Below are 17577 nucleotides of genomic sequence, written 5' to 3'. Positions count from 1 at the left end.
CCCTGTGGGGTTTGCTCCGACCTGCGAGCACTGTTAGCACCATTAACAGCCCCAGCTCCCAGTTCCGCCACCCGGTTTGCACGCAGGGAGCCCGGCGGCCCCTGCGCTTGGGTCTCACTGATTTCGGCTGGGGTGAGAGTTCACCAGGGAAAAGAGCCGGGAGCTGCGCTGGCAGAGAGATCCTCCGCCCGACACCCCTCCAAAGGCCGACCCGCCACCAGGGCCACGCAGAGCTCCTCCTCCTCCTCCTCCCCGACCCGGCGCGGCCCGGCCTGGCCCCGCTCTTCCGCCGGCCCGCCACAGCGGCAGGGGGCGCCCTCGCCCGCCCTCCGCCGCCGGCCCAGGGCCGCGTCCTTCCCCGGTGAACCCACCGCCCACCTCCCTCCTCCCCGAGCCGGGCAGAAGGAGGGACGCTATTGGCCCACCGGCCGCCGGCCCCGCCTTCTTCCCGATCATGTGGTCTCGCGCTGGCTTCAGCAGGGCGCGGTCCCCCGCTTTGCGGCCGGAAGTGGCGATCGGGGCGGCTGGGTGCGGGCTCCGCTGCCGCCGGTGCCGGCCTGTACGCGGCCCCGTCCTCCCTCCCGCCCCCCCCCTCCCCCGCCCGCCTCCCACCATGCACCCGCGGCGCCCCGAGGGCTTCGACGGCCTGGGCTACCGCGGGGGCGGCCGGGAGGAGCCGGGCCCCGGCGCCAGGCCCTTCGGCAGCGCCTCGGAGCTGGGCCACTGGGTGACCAGCCCGCCCGACATCCCCGGCAGCCGTAACCTGCACTGGGGGGAGAAGACGCCGCCGTACGGGGCGGGGACCCCCCTGGGGAGCGCCGGCCTCAACGAGGAGCCCAGCCTCGGGGCGGCCGGCCCTGGCCCCGGCGCCGGTAAGGGAGGGCCCGGTCCGGCGGGGCAGCCGGCTTCTCGCCGTTCCGCCTGTCCCTCGCTTGTCTCCGGCCCTCGCCTTCCCGGGCGGCGCCGCGGCCGCCCGTTAGCGGGTGACCCGCTGAGGCGGGCAGGGGCGAGCAGCGGCGGCCGTGGGCTGTGCCGCGGCCTGGCCGCGCCCGTTCGAGCGCCGCCCGGGTTTGCTGGCGCTGACCTCCACCGCGCCGGGCTCGGAGGCGCGTTGCGGCCGTGGGCTGGCGAGGCTGAAGCGCCAGGAAAAAAAGTCCTTTGGAAGAATGAGAACCCGCTCCATCGCCTGTTGCACTCCAGCACCCGCTTCGCTGTGTAGCGCCATGTAGTTGCACGCAAATACGATTCAGAGTGCCAGAAGGCACCCTGCAGCTTCTAGTTAAGCAGCGTGTGGTCAGCTCCCTATTGCCCACGTAAACGATATCCTGAAGAAATGCTCTGTCTTCTGTAAGGGCAGAAAGTACCTTTGGGTCTTACAGTATATTTTGTTATTTAGTGTTGATGTTTCAGACTTTGTGTCTTCTGGCTGCTTTATTGTTAAGTTGAAAAAGTACAAGGGATACAGCATAAGCTGCTGAAGTAAAACCCCACTCTGTGCATGGTAGTGAAGGAACCATGGAACTAGTAGAATTTGACGAAGCAACCGTGTTCAAGTCTTTTTGAGTAATTGCTGGGAAACTGAGCAGAAACCCTCAGAAGTACAGTATGATTTTGTGTCTTTGTGAAATTGAGGTGAATTAAGAGAAACCTGCTAAATTGAGGCTACTGAACATTGTCTCCTTTAATTAAAAGGATGTTCTGGAGTAGCTTATATACATTTGAGTATCAGAGCTTTATGAAACACTAATTTATTTAAAATTGAATTGTATTAATGGATGAGTCATCTTTTTTTTAACCTGTAGTGCAATGTTTTTGTTCGGGTCTTATAATGAGTGCAACCCTTGGCTGGAATTTCATCCATGCAAGCCCTGCTTAAAGCACTACCTAAATACTCTTAGATGCTTGGACTCTACCTTTTTTTGTCCTGTCTACTTGTGGAGGGTATGTTGATTCTGCATTTTGGAGGACTGATAAGGAGTTGCTGTATCACTGAGTCCAGCTTCTGCAAGTGGAGAGTCTTATCATTCCTCTTAGGTGGGCTGCCACATCTGTGTGGAGCTCCGTTGAAGTTACTGGCGTTACCCATGCTTACAGCCTGCTTGCACCCTGTAGATTGTAGGGCTGAGCATTAATTTTCAGTTGCCGTCAGAGTTCTGATACTCAGAAATCTCTTCTGATAATTCCCAATGTGTTAATGTCTGTCTGGTAGCAGACAAGAGAATTGAACCCATTACTCTTGTTGCAGTTTTAACTGTTCTCTAGTAACTAGATTTTTGCAAAGGAGTGGAGATAAACAACTGACTTGAAAATTCGCATCGTGTTGAAGTTTGTTACATCATCAGTGGCTTTTTGTGTTGCTTCTCCCAAAGTTTCTCTCTTTTTACTGTTTTTGTTTTTAAAATTAGTTTCACCTCAGATACCTAAATTTATGTTTCAGAATTATTGTAAACTGTCATGCATGCTAACTTTTTCAGTGGTTGGTTTGGGTTAGATTTTTTAGATATTAAAATATTCTCTGTTTTACTGTTCACTTTGTCTCTCTCCCCCCCCCCCCGCCCCCGTAGCTGTTTTAAGACAAGAATAATTTTATTTATAAAAGTATGTACAAACTCAAATGCAGTCCAAAGTGCAAATATTCCTGGGGGAATAATTTTTTATATCTTCTCTTGCTGAGTTGCCATAAAGGTTGTGGTTTAGTGCTTGTAATTTTCTGAAGGAAGTACAGTATAAAATTAGTTTTTCAGATCGTCTGCATGGCATTTTCTCCCGCTTTGTGATCATCACTGCTGTATAATCTGTTACCATCTTTTTCAGAGCAGTTGAACAGATTTGCAGGCTTTGGTATTGGCCTTGCAAGGTAAGAGTTGTGTAATAATTTTCAGTGATAATTAAGTAGTAAAGCTGTAGTTGTCTTATGATCCCTGTGTACACTTTTGTGTTGTTTTTTTATGCCAGTAGACTTATGCAGTTGAAATACCTTTAGAAACCTACTACCTGAAAGCCATGTAGCTTTCTGTTCTCTTTAACTAAAGTGTTTCTCAAAATTACTTAATCGGCAGTGAATATGAGAAACAGGGTACACATATCCTGGGCATACCGTACAAAAACCTATCAGAGCAATTTGAAAATTTCAATGATGTGATGTGCAAATTCATCAAGCAATTTGCCACTTTTATTAATATTTTTAGGTAATGTGAATGTTTCCTAAGAAGGTGAAAATGTCTTCAAGTATATTATCAAAGTATCCTGGAATAGTAATGTTGATCAGTGGTCTGATAACCATTTTATTCTCTTTTTATGGTGACACTGATTATTGATAGTATTTTTGAGAAAGTGGTGGACTTTAACATGCTTAACAACATTTTCAGAGCTTAAATTGTCAAGTGTGAGGATCATGATAAGTTTAGGATTTTTTGTAGGATGCCTGCTCAATCACACTCACCTGATTAGGTTTTTCTTGGTCAATGTACTGATGCAACTTGTGAAAGAGTGGGAGGTGGGGGTTTTTTTGTCTTGAAAAAGTTAGGAGTAAAAAAAGTTTTACGCCTTGTTGACCTGAATGTGAGACTTCTCGGAGAAAAGTGTTTCTTGCTTCAGAACTGTGAGAGTACTTGTGTCAGTTACCCAGTTAGACCAACTTGGGAAGCTATGTCAGTTGAGGTTCTTATAGTGTACTTCTACTTGAAGAGGAGGACCTTTTACTTGACCACCAGCCTGTCCTGCTCCTTACCCCATTGTTATCCACCTTAATGCCCATCAGAACCCCTTTTAACCAGTCTGACTCGCTAAAACCAAAGACGAAGTCAATGAAAGAGCTGGATTATTTTTTACTGTTTCAGTTAGGTTGATTTACCTGGGTGTTGACTAGCTGTGAAAGCCAGCGGACACCAGCTAACTGGACCAGAGAGGGAAGGGATAAAGAAGGACTAGGAATAACCATTTTTGGCAAGTAATGAGTTGCTTAAATTAGATCATCCCATCTGATGAAACTGCCTGTCCTTCTCCCACTGCTCCCCTTGCAGTGGCTCAGCTTGCTCATTTAGACCCCTTGATGAGCCTGTTCAGTTTGTTAAGATAGAGTTGATGGGGGGGAGGGGGAAGAACTAGCTCCCCCCAAACATGTAGAGTTGTTTGATTTCTTTCCAACCTTATCAAGCTGAACGAGCTCAGGAGAGTACCAGCAAAGGAGTGGAGCCATAGGGCAGGAACACGTTGATCTCCTTGAGGAGCAGAGAGTTGTTAGCATGGCTCAGTTGTCTTTTTGAACTATATGCTTTGATTTAATCAAGCATGACAAAGTTTTCCACACCTGAGCACCATGGCCACTAGGTCTAAAATGAGCATGTGCTTTTGGGAAAGAGAGCTGATCAACATTGTATCATTGCTGATAGGAATTCTCCCTACTTCTGCTTTTGCATTTGTACCAGATCACTTGTCAGACGCAAATGGTTCAAGTCAGAAATCTTGTAGAAAACACCCAAAAGAAAAGGTTCTTTTTTGTGAGGTTAGTTGAGTCGGCTACCAGAAGGGCTTAATAGATAGCAGCTGGAGTACAGGGAAAGTTTCACCTCTTTTGGTAGTAGCAAACTACTAATTAGCTTAATAGTTGTGAAACTGCAGGCTCAGTACTTTTCTGTGCCAATTAGTACTTGTTTATCCAGAGTAAAATCCCCATAAGAGACCTACCCCAGATGATCCTGTAGGTTGGTGGTCAGAGCTGTTACTTGGGATGCTTAGACATCCCAAAAACCTGGAGGCTTTGCTTTTCTAATCCATATCCCAGGTTTGAACCACATACTGATAAGTACTCTGATCACTCAGGCACTTTGAGATGAAATGAAAACTTTCTCTGCATGGCTGTGACCATACTGTAGAACTGAGAGAGCTTTCCTGTGAAGGTTTGATTGAAATACCATTTCTGGGAGTGGAGGGAGAGTTAGTTTTGGGCAGTGGCATTTTTCTGATGAAAAAAATGTCAGCTGTTGGTACCAATCCTCTGGCCCTGCTGAAGAGAGTCTTGATTAATAATGTGGTATGCGGAATTAACATAAAACTGGAAACTAATCCTTTCATAATTCTGGCTCTGGCCTGCTTTGTTCCCTCATATTTTGTGGAAGGAAAGTGTAAGAAATTTGGTATGTTGTTTTGCCTGTAAAAATACATACATACTATATATATGTGGGCTTTTTCATAGTGAATGTATATGTCAGGTTTTTTGATACTTGTTCCTTTATAGTATTGGCAGGCTATCAGGTAGCCATCCAAAATGCCTCATTAATTCACTAGATAATGTATAGTTCTTCCAAATAGTGATCTAATGTTAGAGAAAAATAACAAGCCTTTTCTAATAAATTTACGATGGCTTCCCATGCTTTAAATACACTTTTCTTTTAAAGCCTATTTACAGAAAATGTGTTGGCACATCCTTGCATTGTTCTACGTCGTCAGTGTCAGGTACGTCTTTTACATTACCTCTTCCAGTCAGAGCTCCTGTGTACTGTGATATTTCTGTGTTTTCATACTCTGTAAAGAAGCTTTACAATTCTTAGGGAGATGCTGTTATATTAACATGTTTTTATTTGTAGCATACATGTTTTTCATTCTGAAATTTGACTTACCTTGAATATTCTTGTTCATTTTTGTTTGAGCAGTGGAAAATTAATTACAGCAAGTAAGTGTTTCACAGTCTGCAATGCAACTTCCAGATCCCCATTTACAAGCAGGATGCTTTGTTTCCAATATTTTCTGGTTTATGCTTGCTTTATTGTTTACAATTTCAGCATACAAATACTCAAAAGTTCTGCCTGTTTCCCTAAATTTCAGTGACAATTTATTCATATTTTGGTCACTTTATCTGGGTAAAGGTCAGCTAAAGTCCTTATTTTGGAAGTTATTTTTCCTTTAGAGTTGTAACATCTGCAAGTGTGTTTATAAAACTGCCATTATTTATATTTTTAACAGGTTAACTATCATGCTCGGAATTATCATCTCACTCCATTTACTATTGTCAATATTATGTACAGCATCAATAAGACACAGGTCAGTATTTGGTGTCAGGCTGTATCTGAGCAGTGAAGGTTATTATATCACTGACCTCTCTAACTCTTTATGTAACTGATGGTTAAAAACGCGGCCATTGTAAGGGTTTGTTATTTTTATGGTTGCAGAAATGTTTCAAGAAGATCACTGTAAATTTTTTAAGTAGTATAGTATTTAGTGGGGAAGATTTGCAGATATTAGAAAACCAAAGGTCTCTGAAACTAGTTTTTTTCATTAGGATTCTAAAAAATGTGGATAAAGAGATTATCCAAATGACTACTTCCAAAGCTAGTATTGCATGAATTTCAAGTTCTGCATGGGAATGGCTATAATGAAACTCAGATCAGAAGACAGTAAGAAAAGACTTTCTGGATTTCTTACGGATGTGCTTTAACATCTCAAGCTCATTTTGTCTGTAGAAAATGGTGTTAAGTTTGTAGTACAGGGTATTAACAGTGAGAGATGTGCCTCCAAAATTGTTGACAACTGTTTGAAATTATTGAAAAACAGAAGTTTCTTCAGAGTTGAAATGTTAGTTGTCCCTTGAATTTGGTGATAGTGAAGTTTAATGGTAGAATTGTGTCCCTGTGTGGTCTGAATTTGCTGGAATTTTATAAAAATTACTAAGATTAAAAGATTTTTGAGTTTTATATTGCATGAATCAAAATGTTGCATGTTTCAAAACACAGGGTCCAAGAGCTCTCTGGAAAGGAATGGGCAGCACTTTCATTGTTCAGGGCATAACCCTGGGAACAGAAGGCATCATCAGTGAATTTACACCTTTGCCAAGGTATTGCATGGGTTTTTTTACTGGTTCTAACAAACTGATCATCAGTTGTTGACTTATATTCGAAGTGTTAGAAATGTAAGGCTGTTTGAAAAATTTTACTTAATTAGAACAGTCAGACATTGAATAGGTGTTTTCAGTGCAGTGTGGTTGTCTTGGCAAAGACAACTTTGTAATTAATAAATAGTGAGAGGCTCTCTCTGGGACCTTTGTGTGTTCGGTATGTCTGCCTACTGGTCTGAGTATAGAAGTAACATAGCAAATTGGTCTTCAGTATAATTCCACTGTAATAAAAAAATCCGTAAGTTTCTTTTTGTATTTTGGTTTGTATTGTGTGGTACTAGCAAATACCATGTCTAAAGTAAAAAGTCCTAGTTTCATTAATCTAAATACAGAAAACTTACATGGCTAATGAGCCAGCACTGACATCTTGCTGAACATTTTCACTGTCTTTGGTAGGTGAGAGAACAGAATGGCCTGCATTAATAAATGAGAAGACATGGTAAATAAGAGTCTATGTGGCTGTCAGCTTTGTCTTCTGTCCTCCTTTACCAACAACTATATGTACATTGTTCAGTATTCTCATAATAAAGGGGTCACAACTAAAAACGAGTGACTTTATTTAAAGAGATATTCACTATTCTACTTCACTGTGTCCATCTTCAGCTATAGTAGTTTAGTAATAATTTTTTATTTTGATTTGTGACTCTGCCTACTTCTTGTGCTGAAGTGTAACTCCAGGATTATGGTAAAACATTGTGATGTCTTTCTGCTTTGAGATACAAGTCTGATAAAGAATTTTTGTCTGAAGACTTTTTATCAGTGTTTTGTTTTATAATAGTCCAGAGCTAACAGTAAGGGCTGACAACTGTAGTAATATATTTTGTCAGTTTTGTCACAGATATTTTAAGAGTAAGCAGGTTGTGTGAGAGAGTTCATTATATAAAGTAACTAAAACTTTTAGTGAAATGCAAGGAGACTGTGAGATAATCAAAAGTTAGGAAAAGATACTTAACAGTTGCAGGGCGCACATTGAAGCCAGTAAAATGATAAAGACCTGTCCTGGAAAATATATTAGGGAGGCAGGCAAGTAGTTGGGTTTAAGGCTGGTTAAGTCTGGAATGGACCAATGGGCTTGAGAATCGTGTTAGCTTTCAGAAGAGACAAGGGCCTATTTTTAATGTGTGGACAGAGACCAGGTACTTAAGGGACATGGAAACTGACCTGGTTTTAAAGATAAGAAATGCAGGCAGGCTGAATCAAACTACTATTACGATGCATGCGTGCACACTAATGAAAGTAACTCTTTGCGGGTTCTGGCATTCATCAAAAGCCTTAGCAAAAGCATTTCTTACTTAAATTGTGTGGAGTGAGTATTTAAGCTTTTTGGTTAGCTCTGTCTCACATGTAAGTGAAATTCCCAGGCATACACTTTCCTCTGAGTGTGACTTGTTTTTAAATACTGCTGTAGGGGATGCTTAAGTTCATGAGATGTGGTACCGTGTTTGTATTTTCATAGTTCTGATTTCTGTCCAATGTGAGCAAGGATTTTCTTCTTGTGGGACAGTTGTTCAGTAGTTTGAAAAGTGAGCTAGTGCTGCTGCCAAAAGAAGCAATCTTTCTGCTAGTACCTGCTCATTCCTTCCTCAGTGCTACCCCCATCCTTGTGCCGACACAGTATGTGAACAGTCATGAAATGGACTGGATTGGGGAAGTGATCTGGCTAAAATGGTTGTATTGTACATGCACCACCCCATGCAGTTTTGTACTGGATGCTTTCCCTTCCTTTTTAATGGTAGCGTGCATGTTTGGACTGTCACAGGGAGGTGAAGTTTATTGCTTATAGTGCCAGCAAATCTGATTTAAAAGGTTATTTAACTACATTATCAAGCTCCAAAGGACACAAGGAAGTAAAGTGTCAGTTCCAATTCTATATCATAATATCATAAAAGAATCCCCCTATTTTAGGAGAGGGACCCAGAAATGGATGTTAACATTTTTGTGGCAAGTTGAGTGTAGTTCTGTACTAGACAAACTCATTCCGTAATTGTAGTTCTGCTGCAGGAATGGTTATACCTAATGGATTGACAGGTTAGGCTTTCACACATTAGTTTGGCTGGTTTCACTTTCCACATCTTTTAAGCATTATGGCTCAGTGGATGTGATCCAAGTGTCCAAAATACATAATGGTAAATGATCTTCCCTTCCTCTTTAGTGAATGACCTATGTGTTTAGGAAAGGGATAGCTACTAGTAACTCAGAATTCTTCAGAAAGAGTAAAAAGTTTCCTTTCTTGGATTAGAGTTGTTGTAACTACAGACAGTGGGTGAGTGCGATTCCTGGACAAGAATTGAAGCTGAATACTTTATAGCTTGTTATTAAAAATGCATAGTCCAGTGTGTCCAACATTTCAGACAAATATCTTTACCGTATAGATAGAGTATTTACCAAATGTATGGTAGATACATATGCTATTTGAATGTTATCTTGAGCTAGGTGGGATTACATTTTCTGTCAAGTGGAATATAGTTAACATTTACTGTTCATATTTTGAAGTGTGTAACTAGAAAATAAATACTACTTTAATTTTTTTTTAAATTAAAGATTTTTTTAAAGTCACCTTTGTGTTAAACACATGGGTTTTCTTTTGTTTTAACAGGGTGTGCTAAAGACTGGTCATAAGTCAAAAGACTTGAGTTAAGTCTGTACAGAGTTACTATGCAGCTTCTAGTCTGACCTATTGTACTTGATTTGGTCTTGTCTGTCAGAATGTGATTTAGGTTTTCAGGAAAGAAACAACTGGGTAAACATAACCTCAAAGAACAGAAGAATCATAACCAAAACATAATAAAAAAATATATGTTGATAAAGGAAAACTATTGAGATTTTAAAATAATCCAATGTTCCCTGAAAATGGCTTTAAGATTTAGTACATAAGGTTGCAAAATAAATGCAAAACACTAAAGCCAGTAGCTGTGAGTGCTACAGACACCTTATTAATAGTTGAAAGCTTTTTTGATAGAGTATCTAACAGGCCCAAATAACTTCCAGAAGTTAAGCATGATTTATTAAATGTGTTGCTGATGTGTCTTTCCACTATGGGAAATCCTGCAATGTAAACCAATAGTAGAACACCAATATGAAAGTTGGATGTTGACACCCATGGAAGAAGTGCTTGAGAATAACGTGTTCTTATCCATTTTAAGGTAAATACTTTCCTTTTTAGGGAGCTTTCACATAAATGGAACCTCAAGCAGATAGGTGGACACCTTCTACTCAAAGGGTAAGTATAGCATGTGTTACTACCTTATGTCTTATTATCTAAACATTAATAAAAGTACTAAATGTACATTAGTTTAATCTACAGCTATGGTTACGTGACAGGGTGCTAATAGTAATTTTCAAGTTTTGATTTTTTTGAAGAATCTTGATTGCATACACCACTTTCACAGATTATTTTCTCTTACTAGATCCCTGTGTCTGTATGGAACCTGACTAATTTAAAATATTAGATTCTTTTAGTAATTAAATTATGATATATGAGACACCTGAATCAGTCTGGTCACATGGAAATAGAATTTAACAGAACTTCAGATTGAAGTTTATCTCAACTTGTTGATGTGCATTTTAATAATTGAGTTGTAATTTGTTAATTTTCTCTCAGGCATGACTTGGTAGATAACTATCAACTTTCAGGTGCATATTTGGCTAAAATTATAGTATTGTCATGACTGTAATTCTTATCTTGTTAATTTCTACAGTTTAACACATGTGGTAGCAATGCCTTTTTATTCTGCGAGCCTGATTGAAACTGTACAGGTAACTTACATATATTTACCACATTTAAAAAGATACTGTTATTCTCTTTATAGATGAGATTATGTGGAGAAGTGAGTCTTTGGCTTTGGATTCAGCTTTATGTTGCAGCAGTTGAATTTGTTTTGCTTGAGGCTGTATGACTTAACTGAGATAAACAGTATTTACTATGATGGGTATATTAGTTGTATTATCTTAAGTCTAAATCTAGAATTAGAAAGGATGTTTAATATAGATAGTTGGAATATATTGTCTATGAAATAAAGACAAGTTACATCTATATGTTCTAGCAGATAAACCATAAAGAAGTTTTTCTCATGTAAATGTTTTAAAACACTTGCTAGGCAAGTTGTTGCAGTGAACCCTTTCCCTATAACAACTATAAAGCTTTTCCAGTAATTCAGCTTTGTTTTGCTAAAATACTGAACTCTACTATTTCAGGACTGCTTTCATTCAGTCAGCTTTCTGCTTTTAAATTTTTATCTAGTTCTTCCTTAGCCATGAAAATAAATATCTGGACCTGTCACTTAGGATACAGCTTAACTTGTTCTATAACTGTACAGAGTAAGCCATAGCACTGTATTGCAGATTGCCTTTCAGTGAGTTCTTGCCTCTCTTTCTGGAGAAGGACAGCGTTTAGCTATGCAGAAGTGGTCCAGGGTAGTTCTTCCAGCTGTCTCTATATAATGAGTTGCTCTTAATTAACATGATAGTATCTTTGTGCAGCTAATGGAATTCTTACTGTAAAGTGAGCTCTTGTGTGGAGGGTGGTGTGGGATAGTCACTCTCATGTAATTCAGTCATAAAAATAATAATTTTTGTCCATAGCATAGATAAGTTCTACATACTGTCAAGACTGATTTAGATCCAGCTGTTTAAACATACAGTTCAACTGCTGGTGTATGCGTACAAAATGGTGCGTTTTCTGTGGAGAAGAGGCAAACAAGGCTGACTTCTACAGTTTCTTAGTTTCAGCATGTGCTTTAGAGGCAGGTACTCTTAAGGGACAGGATTCTGTTCTGTGCAGAGGATCCAAACTTCAAAGAGCCAGAAGGTACTAGGAAGGCTGTTCTGTCTGAACTGGCCATGTTATGGACTAACAGGACAGGTGAGGTTAAACATCTGTACATTGGGGCGTGTAGATAGACTCCCAACAACAAACTCACATTCTCTAAAGTTATTCCGTATTTAAGAAACCCTCTTCCTCTCTCTTGTTGTGTTATTTTTAATATAATGTTCCATAAATCCAGCCTGAGTGGATCTCTGAGTTTGTGGAAGCCTTGGGAAGATTTAACTGGTCTCATCCTGGGAAGCTGACTTAGGAAGTTCTTTTATGTCCTAGGGAACAGCTTTACCCTAAGCATGCTGTAATCCTGGAACTAGAAACAGTGGTAGTACACTGTTCATGTTTCTTGAGTTCATAGCAGGCCACAGAATGGAATGTTTTACTCGGGTATCTTACAGCTTGTATTTTTGTCTGAAAGGATGTTATCTGTGTTCTTGAACATGGGAATGTATTTACCAATAAATGATAAAAGAGAACATGATTTAGAGCCCATCTTCTGTTTGCAAAATAAGTAATGAAGTTTCCTAGCTAGAAAGCAGCTTAATAGGAAAACAACCAAAAAGCCAAAACGGCATCTCCCCCAGCCTTTTAGACAGGTGATCATCTCTGTAAAGCATTGCTTATGAAAATAATTCCACTGAGATCTGAGGATTTTAGGCTTGGTAGGTTCAGCTGAGTGCAAATATTTTACTGAATAGGTGTATATATGCTGTATGAAATGTATTCTGCAGTTCCTGGAAATACCATCAGGAGCTTTCTTAGAAATGCACAGAGGTAATGATAGCATTTGTGAAGATTTTATTTATGCTGTATTAATCAGTGCAGGGAGTCAGCTTGGCTTATCAGGTTTACATTATATTCCTGTGCTGCAAGAGGACAATGACCAATAACAAACTATAAAAGTTAAAGATTGTGGGATTTGTTACTAACAGTTTTATATTAACTTTGATTGTCTTAATTCTGGTAAACCGTACTGTTCAACAGTATTAGCTTGACACACTTCTCAAAATAAATATATTTCATCAAAATAACTGTAAATGGTAGAAATTTGTCACATTATTGTTTTTGTCTTTAACATTTCAAACCACATGGTGGCGTGTTTGACAGAAGCAAGCACAGTTTTGAAGTACAGTGACTATAATGATATGGGGGAGAAGAGGATTCAGTAGGGGTTTTGATGCTTAACTTGTACTTAAAGTCTGGAACAATGTTATATTCTCAAGTATTTGAACTAGTTTCTCTTCTGCGCAGACTGACCATGAAGGCTTTGCAGGCTATTAGTCCTTCCCCAGAGTACTGAGGAATATTCTGGTGGTTTATCCTGGCATGAGGTCAGGACACAGCCATGGACTGAGAGACTTAGGCATTGAAGAAAACTCTCAAATCCTGAATTTTGGATGTAACAGAGATGATAAAATATTGAGTTTGTATAAGCATTAGAAGGGGAAAGAATGTCTTTAGCTTGATCCTACAGTCATAGGTGGAGTATAACGAAGCAAGTAATAACTAAGTGAATTCTTTATTTTCACTACATGAACGAAATAATTACCCATGCTGCCTCTTAGAAAAGAGATAAAGAGTGCTATTTTAGATGCATATAATGGAATGGAAATGTTCAGAGCTGAACCTATTAAATTAATATTAAAAATGATCTTTCAGCTCAACTTTAGTTATGGAAGTCTTTATTATGCACATTCAAGTTCAAAGACTAGAGTAATACTTCCTGGCGTTTTGCTCCGGAAGTAGGCATTTTCAGTACATGACTGTTTCGCAGACTGATACTTTCAGCAGTAGGCTGAAAGTTGGATTGCTTTGGTAGCAGCACAAATATCTGCAACGTACATTAAATAAAAAATGAACCTATCTTAAAGAGTTTTTAAAAGCAAGTTTACTTGAATGCTATCAAGAGTGTTAGAGCAAAGAATTTATATCAGCATAGCTGTGTAGATATGATAGCATGCAATTGTTAACTCTTACAAAGTTCAGCAGTGATAAAGTGTCAGAGTGGATGTCGGCATGGTTATGAAATGGGCAGCACAAGTTGTAACTATTCCTTTGTGCTTGTAGAGCGAAATAATTCGAGATAATCCTGGCATCCTGGACTGTGTGAAAGAAGGAATCGGCAGAGTTGTAGGCATGGGAGTACCCCATAGCAAGCGTCTCCTTCCTCTGATGGTCTTGACTTTTCCAACTGCTCTACATGGAGTTCTTCACTACGTCATCAGTTCCATCGTCCAGAAGCTTGTTTTGTTTGTTCTGAAAAGGGATAATTCCCACAACCTTCCAACTGAGAGCTCCACTTCTGTGCAGAGCATGCTGGATGCCTATTTTCCAGAACTTATTGCTAGCTTTGCTGCTAGCCTTTGTGCTGATGTCATGCTTTACCCACTGGAGACAGTATTACACCGCCTTCATATTCAAGGGACACGCACAATAATTGACAATACAGACCTTGGCTATGAAGTGCTTCCAATCAATACTCAGTATGAGGGAATGAGAGACTGCATAAATACTATAAAACGGGAAGAAGGAATGCTAGGTTTTTATAAAGGATTTGGAGCTGTTGTAGTACAGTATACCTTGCATGTGGCAGTTTTACAGCTTACCAAAATTATTTACTCAACACTGCTTCAAAACGTTTCTTAATCTGTTCAGATGTGGATTTAGCACAGTGGACATGATTGACTTACTAACCTAATTATTGTTTAAAATGGCTTAGAAAATGAAGTTTGAAGAATCCATTCTGTGGATTCTCCTTACACTGTAGAAAAACTTGTTTTAAAAATGGGGATATAGATTCCTAAGTGTAATTAAAAAAAGTACTGTTTAAATTTAAAATTATAGACACAAATTGACTATATAATGTGCAGTCATACAGAAGGGAATCGGATGTCAAATGTGGTTGGAGTGAGAATTTACCTTTCCTCTTACCAGTTAACTGACTTAAGGAATGGATATGAATTCTTAATATCTGCTTTATAAACATCACATCTGATATTTAATTTGGACTGCTAGCCAGTTCAAAGGAGTTTATTTTCATAAGTTGTAAGAACTTGCAAGTGGGAGACTGATGGATTTACTGGTCTTTCAAAAATGTTTTCAGCTTCACTGTTAATGGAGCTGTGAGCAAAGTAGAAACTGTAAGAGTGACTTAAGTAGACATAAATGTCATAATTTACAGGTACATAGAAGACTTCTTACTTTGCTGCAGTGTGGCAGAAGATAACGAAGAGGAATCTTTTGCTTTGTACAAAATAACAAAAACTTGGGTTTGGGCAGAGTTACACAGAATGCGAATTTGGCTGTCTTGCAGTTTGTTTGCAAGGCTTACAGTAACTAAAGTGTGTGAATAAAGCAAATTAGAAACTGATGTGTGTGTGTGTGTGTAAATGCCATTTTTAGTCAACTTTCCACTCAACTTCAGGGTTTAGTTTTACTCTGCTACTTCGTATAAGAGTAGAATAATCTTACAAATGTATGTAGTATCAGTGTTCAAAGTGTATAGAAAGCATAAAAAGTTAATTGGCTGTTTCTAGAGTTTCTCTTTTGTTAGATCAGAGAGATATGTACACAATTACCTATTTACTATTTAGCACTGATGTTTTTCGTTTAAAGTCTCTGCTGGATTAGATATTACGTGGAGCAGAATTAAGTCTGTTTATGTGTAAGCAAACTACTAAAATGTACCATTTTTGCCCTCTTCCCTTAGTAAATCAAGACTGCCAGTCTGAAAATGAGTTCTGATCATTCTAAATAACTTAATCCTTCTTGGTTTCATCAGTAAATATCATGAAAGTTTGGGGGGGGTGATTTTTAGCAAATAAAACAAGCATGTGGAGAGTTGCTTTTAAATTGTATGAGAGGCTGCTGCCTTTTTCACGCTTTCATGTGGCAAGTCTATCTTTGTGAGCACTGTAAATTTATGTGCATTTTAATCATTAATCATTGTATAGTAGTTATCACTTATGGAAAGTAGTCATGGCAAAATAATGAAAAGGTGTTGCTGTTCATAAGTTCTGACTTTAAATCATTTGCAGGTCTACTTTGCTATTATTAATCTAACTTTCATGTATTTTAAATGCATAAATGTTGGAAAGTATAGTGAACTTGGGAACTGGTTTTATTTTGAAATACTGTTAATTGCAAATTTAGTGTATAGAATGGAAGCAATGAAATAAAATGAGACTTCATTGTAAATATTTTGAAGTAATTCACTGAAGAGGCATGTAAAGGAATCCCAATTTGTGTGTTATATTTTATTGTATAGACTTCAGAGTGAAGTTCATCAACTTTCCTAAGTGCAAGAACATGTTGAATTAAACTACTTGCAAGAACTTGAGTAAAATACTCCATTCCTGGTTTGTATTTTTAAAGTTTATATGAGTATGAAGCGAACCGTATCAGAGAATCATCCAGATTGGAAAGGATCTTGGCAGGTCATCTAGTCCAAATTCCTGCTCTAAGCAAGGACAACATTGGCTTCAGACAAGATTGTGCAGGCCCTTGTCCAGTCAAGTTTTTGATTCCAACTTCTAATACATAAAACCAGCCTTTTCAAAGGTGTTAAATTCAACTGAAGACAACTATTCCATCACAGTTGGCTTGAAGCAGTAGCTAAGTGCATGTTGGAGACCAACACTTGCAGATGTATCAGTGAAATTGGGCAATAATGTTTTTCTAGGAACAAAATTCTAGGGAAGGCATTTTGTCATACAAAATGGAGGACGTGCCTTTATATACTCCGCAGGAGGAAAGATAGTTCTCAAAACAGCACTAGATATTGTGCTAGAGTATTAATTTGTGTCAAACACTCTTGCTTTCGTTGCTGAGAGTTTTACAGTTCTAGTCTATGCCAGAGGTTCAGATCTGTAACTTTAAGCATGGTGAGAAAGAATGCTGTCAACTTATAGAAACTGTTCTGCGGTGGAAAAGCCATTTGCTTTGGGCTATTCTTTTTTGGTCCTCTTCCCATCAGTTAGAATGAATATGTTTTGATTCTTCGTGTATACTTGCTTTACCTTCCAAAAGAAGTAATACACTGTTTTGTCCAGAGTTGCTATTTTTGCCCATGCAAAAATGTAAATGAATGTGGAGTGAAAAAAATAATTTTTAACCTTTTTAATCATAAGTGTACTGTTAATGTATTTCTGTTTTTCATTTGGATCTTAAATCTAGATACTCAACTTTTAACTCAAATGAGTGATCAATAGGTGGCTTTAGCAGGGTGTACCACTGAAAACTACAAAATACTGAATTGCTGTAGAAAGTAAGCTTTTAATTTTCTGGAATATGAAAAATTCTTATTCACTCTATTCTTCCTAGTACAAACTTAATTACTTTTTTGTACATTGTTTTTCTGACTTTTCATTTTTAAAGAAGAGAGCTGATTTCAAGAAGATAAATCTTACTGAAGACAGACTCAGTGTAATGTTCCCACCCAGTGAAGAATTACTTGGCTTCTTATCCATGCCTCGTAAAAGGAAAGCCTTGATGAGTGATAACTGACGGTAGACCAGGCAGGAAACTTTGAGATATGAGGTCTGCTGGGAACCATTGTGATTATCTGCCTGTGTTGTTTCACAAGATTGCCTTACAGATCAGACTTGACTTTTGGTTGTGTTAGAATAGAGCTTTTAGATCTAGTGTTGGTGTGAGTACTGCATTCTTCAGCAGGGTTCCAGCTACATTCATTCCTTTTAGCAGTTCTACTTCAGGACTCACATGAGTTGATCTAACTCTGCGTCCTGTCTGTAATACCTGAGATGTGTGGTGTGTTTTACAGATTTATGCAGAATTTGTAAGACTCAATATCAGTTTATATGCTCTTCTTAGCTCTTCTGAATTTAGCAGCAAGTTCAAAGCAAGTAGG

At 39.2% G+C, this 17577-nt stretch overlaps 1 protein-coding gene across 3 annotated transcripts; it reads left to right on the top strand.

Moving 5' to 3' along the window:
* The first annotated feature begins 613 nt into the window (after positions 1 to 613).
* Positions 614 to 16080, top strand: SLC25A46 (solute carrier family 25 member 46). 3 transcript variants are annotated; one of them, XM_050913392.1, is made up of 8 exons: positions 614 to 872; positions 2815 to 2857; positions 5397 to 5454; positions 5962 to 6039; positions 6729 to 6829; positions 10053 to 10109; positions 10588 to 10645; positions 14019 to 16080. In XM_050913392.1, exons 1-8 carry the CDS (start codon positions 614 to 616, stop codon positions 14352 to 14354), a joined length of 990 nt encoding a protein of 329 aa, XP_050769349.1. In that variant the 3' UTR covers positions 14355 to 16080. The 3 variants fall into 3 exon arrangements, with proteins under 3 accessions (XP_050769349.1, XP_050769348.1, XP_050769347.1); XM_050913391.1 differs by having other exon boundaries at positions 614 to 866; positions 13776 to 16079; XM_050913390.1 differs by having other exon boundaries at positions 13776 to 16079.
* The last annotated feature ends 1497 nt before the right edge of the window (positions 16081 to 17577 follow it).

The sequence above is a fragment of the Gymnogyps californianus genome, chromosome Z (assembly GCF_018139145.2).
Source record: "Gymnogyps californianus isolate 813 chromosome Z, ASM1813914v2, whole genome shotgun sequence".
NCBI lineage: Eukaryota > Metazoa > Chordata > Aves > Accipitriformes > Cathartidae > Gymnogyps > Gymnogyps californianus.
Note: the sequence above shows the minus strand (reverse complement) of the source record. Positions and strands in the feature narration are given on the sequence as shown.